Below are 11221 nucleotides of genomic sequence, written 5' to 3'. Positions count from 1 at the left end.
AAATTGTTTTGCCATGGATTTGAATCGTGGGCTTTTCAAATATTGTCAAACATATGTATTCTTGAGCTTTAAATAGAATAGAATGTGTTTATTGGGTTCATAGGGCTGGTTTTGGGCTTAGCTAAATAATGATAATGAAATTAGATAAAATATGAGTTTTTTGGGCTTTTTGTGATAGTTTATATCATGACTCAATTTAGATAATGAGATATGAAATATTTGTGATTAGCATAATAATAGAGCAAAAAATATTTGGGAAAACCCAATAGCTTATTAGTGGTATAAATAGGTGGTACTCCAATAAAATTAGGTGTTAAAAAAAAAAAGGTATCCTAACACCTTCTTCAGCCCAAAAGTTTGGATTAAGGTGATTAGTCATGAAATAAGAACTACTCCATTAATAATTATAAAATTCACATAAAGAGCAAGGACTACACAAATAATTAAATTTACGCAACTCTACACAAGAGGGCAAGGACTAAACAAATAATTAAATTTAGGCAACTAGATTATGCATGATTTCAAACTTCAAATTTCAAATTTAAATCTAAATACATTTCTCAAATATGAGTGGTTATAAGGAAAAAAAAAAAAAAACATTATTAAAATTTGGTTATTCTAGTTATACGAATGAAAGTTGGAAGGTAAGAAAATGATTAATACTAATATTAGTGATGGGATGCTTTACACTATAACCTTTGTATATATGATTGTAGCTATTTGAATATTTCCCTCAAAAAAAAAAAACTAATAAAAAGAAACCCAATTTATTACTTAAATTAAAATATCATCCCCCCCCCCCCCCCAAAAAAAAAAAAAGGCAACAAAGGGAGAAAATAAAAGGATGAAATGCAAATCAATGACTTCATTTTGCTGCTTAAAATTACCCTAAATATCTATTGGAGCCTTTCTTTTTCTTTAAAAGAAGTTTTATTGTGTAAACATTGCCATAACAAGAGAGACTCACAACTTACAAACCCTCACTCTTTACTTTTATAGTCCATTTAGTTCGGGAGATTTGAGGGAGAAAGAAAAAAGAGAAGAGAAAATATGAGAGAATCATTTTTTGTGTTGTTTGGTTGGGAGTGAAAATTGGCGGGCCCAGATGTTTTTTCCTTGGACCCACCAATATACAATCTCCCCAAATTTGGGAGAAATGTAGAGAGAAAATGGGAACTCAATGGTAGTGGTACTTAGAGTATTCACAGCAAACAAGCTAAAAAATTTAGCTTGTGGAGCATTTACATCAGTCTCCTTAAATATTTAGCTAAACTACCCCAAAAAATCCACTTTCTCTAGTTTAACTATATATATTTTTTATAGTTATACATCAATCTCAATACTATATCACTATTTTAATCAAATATTATTTTTTTCATATTCACATTTTAAACCCCAAAGTCCACCACCACCCATCTGGATTTTTTTTTTTTGATTTTGATCATTAAGCAAAATTCCAGATGTACTGGTGTTGATGAATAGGCATTTTAGTGCCAGAAGAAGCCATTCCACTCGAAATTATAAATGTTAAATTTTTATAGTAGTTTTTAAGACTCATTTGTGAGTGTTTTTTTTTTTTAGGCTGTTTTTTGTAAAACCAATTCAATTGACCGTGTAAAATGAGCCTTTGACCCGAAAATGGTTTTACATTTTCATGTTTACTGCAAACCATTTTCGGGTTAGACACGCAAAAGAGAGAGAGAGAGAGAGAGAACAGCTCACTCCACAAGCTCACACCAATCCAGACGCGGTAGTCCGATCATCTCACTGATCCACACATGCCAAGCTCAGCCACTCGATCCTCTCCCTCACGGTAGTCCGATCACTGAGCTTCACCCACTCTTCGTTTAGTGGCAAACGCAGACCCATGGAGAGTTTTCCTTCCCTGGTTGATTATTCCTCAGTCCGACTGTTGGAAAAATCTGGTTTTGTATCTCATACAAAACACACGCAGCGGAAGCAACAGAAAAAAAAACGGATCTACTTCAATCATGAAAGACAAACATGTAACCATGAATTCTAGAATCAAAGGTTTTCCTTTAAGAAGTTACATTGATACTATCTTTGGATTTTTTTTAATATATTAATATTTATATTTTTTTTACTCAATTTAATAATAATAATAATAAAAATTTGTCAAACTCATGGGTTCTACCCGACCCAACCCGACCTATGTGGGTTGGGTTGGATTGGGTTGAATTTTTTTTGACCCACCATGGTGGGTTGGGTCAAAAAATCCTCTCAACCTGACCCATGCACACCCCTACTCATGTGATTGAAAAATGAAGTCTTTTCAATAGTCTAACAATGAGTTAGGGGAAAATAGTCAAATCGATTTAGAAAATAGCTCATTGCAAAATCCAAAATGGTGAGGACTAACAAAGTAACCGAAAAATACAAATAAAATTTGTTCTAGCTATAAAAGATATCTTTCATTGTCTAGCCCAACAAATAGTATATAAGAGCGCTAGCAATAGTGGTGCTAAATAGCTATATATCTATTTTTAGCACCACTAAAATTCAAAATGTATAATAATGGAGCCAAAGTAATGCTTTTTGGCTCCAACTACAGTGCACAACTATTTTTGACTGTGCACGGTAGCTGAAAGGTAATTTTTTTTTTTAAAATTTTGCGTTTACACTACTTTTTTTATTTTTATTCTTTCTTTTGCATTTCATTTTGCGTTCATACTCCTTTTCCTCTCTCCGTGTCTCTATATAGCGTTCACACTACTTTTCCTCTCTTTGTGTCTTTGTGTAGTGATTTGATGATAATTGTGGTTGTGTTTTGGTGATTGAATGAAATATTATTTTATTGTAGTGTTTATATTATTTTATTGTGTTAAAAGCTAAAATAAAACCACTGCTGTTAGATGTGAGAAGGTAAAATAGATAAAGTGACTTTTTTTGGTGCTAAAAAGCTAAAAATTTGACTCCACTACTATGGATGCTCTAATGAAGGAAATTGAATTTTGCTATTGTCAAAGTAGGTGAAAATGAAAATGATTTGTCATGACAGCGAGCAACAATAATAATGCTAGTATCATACGCAAATATATATATTGTACAACAACTATTTTATATAGTAGATTGTAATTGACTATACGTTATTATCACATAAACCTATTATTTTTTTCTCTATTATTTACTGTCTTTTACACAAGATAATTGTGCCAAAAATACCCATATAAAAATATTCTAATTTCATATAAAGTTTAGATTTAATTAGGATGAGATGTCTTAGGCTCTTACATCAAATGTGCCGTCAATCCTTCTTTACTTGAATATATTGAGAAGTTCTCATTTAAAAATATTTATAGTTATACGCTAACTTAATTAACTTATATATAACTAGGGTTTCAACCTAATTCTTTATAAACCCTCTTAATAATATTAATTATAAAATCCCCCCTCCCCAAAAATTTACTTCAATACCCCACCTTTACTGGGTATTACATGTACCTTAGCTAATCATTATGTCAGTGAAATTCTTTAATTCTTATCCATCAGCAGGAAAAAAAAAAAAAAAAAAGGTTCTACATCTTTCCCCTTGACTTATTCAGAGAGAGAATCTCACCACCTCAGGTACCATCTATACCTAACATACGTTTCTTTCTGTATAAAGAGAAGCAGAGTCAAGACCAATTCATCGAACTTTTGCTCTTCCACTCTGTAAGCAATAACACATCAGTTCTCTACTCTTCACTCAAATGGCAAAGGTACCACCAGAAGAAGAACACCCTGTGAAGGCTTTTGGGTGGGCTGCTAGAGACCAATCTGGCCATCTCTCTCCTTTCAACTTCTCTAGAAGGTAACGTTCATGAATATTCGCTTTGTATTACTATCAAGAGGAGTGAATATTTTACACACACAAACTTGTACACATAGTCCTCAAAAACGAGAAAGATCTTTACTAACCTTGATGAGATGAGTTGATGATTGTGTTGAAATGACAAATTAATTAATGCAGGGAAACAGGGGATGAGGATGTGAGGTTTAAGGTGCTGTATTGTGGAATATGTCACTCCGATCTTCACAGCATCAAGAATGATTGGGGCTTCTCATTCTACCCTCTTGTTCCAGGGTATTTTTTTAATTTTTCCTTCTACTATTTTTGAATTTTATTAGTTCTGTTTGTTCCTTTCGGGGGAAAAAAAATTTTCTGGGTTTTTCCCGTACTTACAACTTTTAAGTGTATAGATATTGGTATTATTATTATTATTATTATTATTATTATTATTATTATTATTATGGGATTAAGATTTATAGCCCAAGCCAAAAAGATCTAGAGTTTAAGCTCAATAAATTCAAGATAATGAATTTGTAAAAAGTGGGTGAAAGAGTTGGGCTGGATGGGAATTAAACAACGGCTAGCATGAAATTCAAAAATAAATAAACATAAAAACACTCATAAAGCCTGACTGAATAAACATCCGGTGAGATAATTTATGACTTAGAATCTTGTTTTTGAACTCTAACCATCTACAGTTTTTCTCTTTTTTCTCTTCCCTCTTTTTTCTCCTCTTCGGACACGTTCTAGTCTTCGATTAGGGCCTTAGGCCCATTACATATATATGAGCTTTTACCCCTACAATTATTATTATTATTATTTAAATAGATATCCAAAATTGATATTTTTTTTATGAGATCCAAAATGGATAAGTTGATAATGGATTACATTGTAAAATAACGTATTAATATTATATATATAAAGAGAGAAAGAGGTAAATAAATTAAGTAATTCTCCAATATCTTAGGATCATTTCAAACTAAACCTTAAATTTTAAAGAAATATTAAAATCAAAAAGTTTTATTTTATTTTATTTTTTGATAAACAAAAGTATTCAAATCTTTTTGAGGATTTGACTATTTTTTTGAACATTCAGAATCTCATGGTTATACTGTGGTTGCAACAAGTGATGCCTTCTCCTTTTTTATTTCATTTGTTTTTCTCCTTAGATCATGTCACATATTACAAGCATATTAAAATAATTACTCTAAGTGTAACTCTATTATTCTTTTTGTTTTTTTTTAATTTTGTGTTTTAATAATAATTATTTTCATGAACACGTTGTGCTTGCAGTCTAGCTCAATATTTTTGTTGAAATTTTTTTATTTTAATCTTGGGGGCTGCTGAAGCCCCAGGGTCATTTTGAAAGTATTCAGGTGATCTTGGGGGTCCTTCAGCCCATCAAAGGGCTTGAGCTGAGGTAACCGAAATTTTGACGGCACTAGACAATCAAGGACTGCTGTTGTGAATGGCGAATCCGTCGCTCGAACCATCCGATCCACGCTTCGATCTGTTTTTTCTTTGATGGCATTCCTTAGTTCATCCATCTCCCTCCTCATTTCCCGAAGAATGTCTAAATTTTGCTCAGCGGGAGTGTTTAGCCCTCGATGGTCGCTTCTTCTGTTGCTATCCCCTTCGCCTTCCTGATTTCCCTTCGAACGATTTTCCTCCTGCTGAAGTCGTAGCCTCATTTCCTGGTTTTGCCTAGTCATCTCTTAAACTGTGGTTGCAAGGGCCTGAACTTGCTGAGCTAGGGTTGCAGAATCTTGATTGGACTCCATCCTAAAAAGAACAAGAGTAGGAAACCACTATTTCGAGTTTGAACACGAAAAATGTCGATCCCTACAGACGGCGCCAAACTGATGAAGTGTGAATTCGTCAGTCAGTGAATGCAGACAGGGACGATCTTAGGCCTCTTGCAAAGATGTTTTCTCAAGGACAGTCACCGGTGTGGTGCCTGCCACAACGTCTCCGATGCTAAAGTTAGTGTCAAGAATTACTCAAGAATAAGCAATCAAATAGTATCAATCTCAATATGTTCATACCTTTGCTTTGGGAGAGTGTGAGGGATTTATATATGTTGTTGTAGGCTCTAGCCGTTGGGTAATTATGGTGGTTTAATTTACCTCTGGGTAACGTTTTCTGGCCTCATCATGTGGCTTTAATTTTGTTCCAACGGTCTGTCCAACTGGTTTTGTAACCGTCCCTGTCATTTACTGATGGTATTGAATGAAATGTTGTCCCCGTCAGTAAAGTGTCTTCTCGTCATTGAAGGCTTTCCTCGTCGGTCAAGCTTACCTCTTCCATGATTTACTTCGTCAGTCCCATCATTGATAATGGATCACATTGTAAAATAATGTATTAATATTATATATATGAAGAGAGAAAGAGGTAAATAAATTAAGTAATTCCCCAATATCCTAGGATCATTACAAACTAAACCTTAAATTTTAAAGAAATATTAAAATCAAAAAGTTTAGTTTTATTTTATTTTATTTTTAGATAAACAAAAGTATTCAAATCCTTTTGAGGATTTGACTATTTTTTTGAACATTCAGAATCTAATGGTTATACTGTGGTTGCAACAAGTGATGCCTTCTTCTTTTTTATTTCATTTGTTTTTCTCCTTAGATCATGTCACATATTATAAGCATATTAAAATAATTACTCTAAGTGAAACTCTATTATTCTTTTTTTTTTTAATTTTGTGTTTTAATAATAATTTTTTTCATGAACACGTTGTGCTTGCAGTCTAGCTCAATATTTTTATTGAATTTTTTTTTTTTATTTTAATCGAAACTTTTGTGAAATTTATGTTTTGATTTGAAACCACAGTAAACTATAATGAATTTATTATGAATTTTTTTTTATTCTTTAATAAAGGATAGTAATTTGGCACAAGGGCAGTGTAGTAATTACATTTCATTAAAATATATATATATATATATATTTAGAAGGATTGGAAAAAAATAGTCAATTGATCCAATTAGAACTTTCGGTACACAAATCAAATAAAAAAAAAGAACTTTCAGTACACAACTTTATTATAAAATATAAAAAAAAAAATGATATGATGTGATCGAGCCAATTTTTATTTAAAAAATGTATTTTCATTCCTAATACGTATCACGGACTTTGCCTTATAACATTGCATCTTTTTTCATCTAAACTATGTAAGCAACCAATAGCAGAACAACTTGGAGGTCAGGTTAGTCATGAAGGACGAGATTTCTCTCCAAATTAATTTGGAGAGAAACTCTTCAAACTACTCTTATTTTTTTATTAAATTTAAAAATTTAAAATCTCACCGTTCGATTACATGTTCTTTATATTCTTCACATGCATATCAAAATCGAATGTTGTTTACTATCCAAACAATGAACTTATTTTTTATGCATAATTTTTATCATAAAAATAGAGATTTAAACATTTGATTTATGACATATTTATTAATCTTTGACCTTCTTGAAATTTTGTTAGCGTGGATGGAGGATATAATACAAACATGCAATCTAATTGATAAAATATCAAAATTCACATTCAATAAAAATATATTAGCGGATTTTGAAGGATTTCTCTACAAACTTGTTTGAAGAGAAACTTTTCCTAGCTAGGGACCTCCAAGCTTTTAGAAAAATTTTAATTTTTTATACCAATATCTAGATATAGTCATTGCAAGTAATTTTTAAGAAAATTACACTTAATCACCTCATTTTTTTTTCATAGTTATCTTATAAGCAAATCTATAGACAATAGCCAAACAAATTAAGTCATAATCCTCTCAAAATATATGTCAAGTGATTATGATGATGATGATATATATAAAGCAAAAGAAAAAAAAAATGCTAGGTATTAAATTTAGTATAATATGGTTTTTTTTTTTGGTTGTAAACTTTCACAATTCATCTCCAAGTTTTATTCATTGCTTATTATACTAATTAGCTTTCAATTGTTTTGATTACGTCTCTATGATTGAGGATTGATTTTATCAAAACTTTTTTTTTTTGCTAATAAGTTTTCATCAAATTGTTAAAGAAAGTGTTTTATATAATATTCACATGAGTTGTTAATCATTGAGCACATGTATGATTAGCAAAAACAAAAACAAGAAAACAAAAAAAATTCATTTATATAATTTTTTTTATGTATAAAAAATCTCAAAATAACATAAATATAAAAGAATTCTTTACATTATTCCAAATATAAGAGATAATGAAAAAAAAAAAATTCTAAAGGCTTGCATCACATACTTTGATTTTTAGATTAAAAGTTCACTAAATTCCATTCATAATATTCCAAGAGAAATGGATGAAAGTGGTGTGGTTAATGCATCTAAGTTCGAAATCAAAATAATTATGATTAAACAATTTTAAAATGCATCGGCCAATGTGACTAGAAAAGAGATAATGTTGGACGAATATATGTATATTTATTTTTTAATTTATTATAACAATTTTTTTGAGAGTTTTAAATTTATGACATCCACTCTTGATAATAACTCTTTATCGTCAGAGTAAGATACTAATTAGTTTTTGATGTAGGCGGGAATTGAACTGCAGATCTCTTATTCAACCATCATAAACTTTACCAGTCAAGCTAATTGGAACTCACATTACAACAATTTAAATGTTATACAAAGAGATTATTTTTTTTAGAATAAGAATATACATTAATTGTAAACATCTTAACAAAGTGATATATCATAGTTCAATATGATTAGTTTTATAAAGAACATAACTTTGAGAATGGAAACAAGAAAGTTTACATTTTGAAATCTCACAAGTAAAAATTGACATTGAAATTTTTGTGTCGAAGGCACGAAATTGTTGGGGAAGTGACAGAAATAGGGAGCAAGGTGAATGAAGTTAAAGTTGGAGACAAAGTGGGCGTAGGATGCATGGTTGGTGCATGTCACTCCTGCGAGAGCTGCAAAAATGACCTTGAAAATTACTGTCCCAAAATGATACTCACTTACAATTCCATTTACCATGATGGAACATTCAACTATGGAGGCTATTCAGACACAATGGTAGCTAATGAGCGCTACATAGTTCATTTCCCAGAATCCAAAATGATACTCACTTACAATTCCATTTACCATGATGGAACATTCAACTATGGAGGCTATTCAGACACAATGGTAGCTAATGAGCGCTACATAGTTCATTTCCCAGAAAATATGCCACTTGATGCTGGTGCTCCACTACTCTGTGCTGGGATCACAGTGTATAGTCCCCTGAAACACTTTGGTCTAGCCCAACCTGGTAAGCATATTGGGGTTGTGGGATTAGGTGGGCTTGGTCATGTAGCTGTCAAATTTGCTAAGGCTTTTGGGGCAAAAGTGACTGTAATTAGTACCTCACCTAGCAAGAAGGATGAGGCTTTGGAACATCTTGGTGCTGATTCTTTTTTGGTTAGCCGTGATCCAGACCAAATTCAGGTATATTTTTAGATTATGATACTATCCATCTTTTGAACTCATGCTCACAATGGTTGTACTTTGAGATATTGGGTGTTGATGATGAATATATATTAAATTTGTGCAGGCTGCCATGAACACAATGGATGGTATCATTGATACTGTTTCTGCAGTGCACCCCATTTTTCCATTGCTTGGTCTATTGAAGTCCCATGGAACGCTTGTCATGGTGGGTGTACCAGACAAGCCACTAGAGCTACCTGTGTTTCCATTGATTTCGGGTAATTGCTTATTAAGAATTTAAGACCATGATAAATTTTCCATTATTTCCATTTCTTGTGCTTTGCAACTTTTCATCTGAAAAATGTAGAGGCTTTTTCTACCAATTTTACACGAAAAAAAAAAAGAAGGTAAAAATCGAGATAATAACAAATGTGATTTGTATCATTTCGCAAATAAAATAAATAAATAAATGTCGAATTATTCATTTATTCATTTTATATATATATATATATATATATACAAGATAGAAATTCTACTCTATCTTAATCTAAGTGTATAGTATGTGAAGCTCCTTCTTAGAAACTTGAACCTCGGCCCTTACTCTCCACACCTTACAAGTACTTATACTTGTGGAGTGACCATTGTGCTAAGAGTGCGCAGTGGTCTGAATTAATTATAATATCACTAGTATTACTTGTTCTTATTTCTTTACTTTATTGTTTTATAAGTTTTGGCCTTAGAGGAAAGGGTGGAGAGAAGTTTGAATTTCCCCATCCTTAAGATTATACAATAATCCTATCCATTAAGATTACTCTTAATTAGAGTTTTGTTTATATTTTTCATTATTAGTTAAGAGAGTTACTAAGATTTGCAAAAAAAAAAAAAATCAGGAAGGAAGATGGTTGCCGGGAGTGGCATTGGAGGAATGAAAGAAACGCAAGAGATGATCAACTTTGCAGCAAAACATGGCATCACGGCAGACATTGAGGTTGTTTCAATGGATTATGTGAACACCGCAATGGAGCGTCTTGCTAAGAATGATGTTAGATACCGGTTTGTCATTGACATTGGAAACACCTTGGCTGCTACCAAGCCTTGAAGAAATAGCTTTGTGTCTTAATTAATTTTCTTTTATGGTTCCAATGTTCCATGGTTTTTTTGGTTGGATGGGGTGGTATTGAATTTATTATGTTTTGCTGGTGTCTCTACCATAAGCCTGTCCCTCAAACTTTCATATAATGTGTAATAAATAAAATAATATATATGGATGTTTATGTTGAAAGATTTAAATTTAGCTGGGACAAGTGAGGACAACAATACATGTAACAAAGTTTTTTCTTTTGTCTATATAAAGTTAAAATATTATTTTCGACCCTAAAATTTGTATGAAATTCTTTTTTCTCTTAACCTTCTAAATAATTTTTTCAATAGTTTAGCAGTAAAAAATAGATAACCAATTCAATAAAAATGAAATAAAAAGGGAATTTTTTTAAGTTTAAAGATAGATAATGAAATATTTTTAATAGTTTAAGAAAAAGAAAAGTGAAACGTTCAAAGTCTATGTAAAGAAAGAAGAATCTAGAAAGATGAAGAAAGAAATTCTTGTTGTGAATCTTTCATTACATTCAACTGAATAAATTTACAAAGTAATATCAGTATATATATACACAAGTATAGAAAGCTTTTGGCACCTAAAACTAAAACTAACTAACTCATTTCATCCTTTCACACGTGCTATGAACTAACTAACTAACTCCATTTCCTTTAACACGTGCTGACTGCTTTGCTTTACTGCTTGTGGACTTGCTACAAGCCGTTTTACCTTCAGTCTCTTATCGTTTAGTTTCTATAGTAATCTCAACACTCCCCCTCAAGTCACAATCTTGGAGATTTGTGACTTGAATTGAAGTAACTGGCTTGCTTTGCTTTGAACCAAAAATATTATTTAACCCCAACTTCTTTGATAGCCTTGTGAATGGAGAATAACCCAATGCCTTAGTAAATATATC

The 11221-nt window shown here is 31.6% G+C and overlaps 1 protein-coding gene across 1 annotated transcript; it reads left to right on the top strand.

Annotated features, from left to right (window-relative positions):
• The first annotated feature begins 3613 nt into the window (after window positions 1-3613).
• LOC112006238 (probable mannitol dehydrogenase) lies at window positions 3614-10494 on the top strand. Its single transcript, XM_065762841.1, has 6 exons — window positions 3614-3811; window positions 3971-4084; window positions 8606-8802; window positions 8914-9230; window positions 9337-9490; window positions 10103-10494. Exons 1-6 carry the CDS (start codon window positions 3711-3713, stop codon window positions 10309-10311), a joined length of 1092 nt encoding a protein of 363 aa, XP_065618913.1. The 5' UTR covers window positions 3614-3710; the 3' UTR covers window positions 10312-10494.
• The last annotated feature ends 727 nt before the right edge of the window (window positions 10495-11221 follow it).

This window comes from Quercus suber, unplaced genomic scaffold (genome assembly GCF_002906115.3).
Source record: "Quercus suber isolate HL8 unplaced genomic scaffold, Cork oak 2.0 scaffold_20, whole genome shotgun sequence".
Classification (NCBI taxonomy): domain Eukaryota; kingdom Viridiplantae; phylum Streptophyta; class Magnoliopsida; order Fagales; family Fagaceae; genus Quercus; species Quercus suber.
This window is presented reverse-complemented; position numbering and strand designations above follow the sequence as displayed.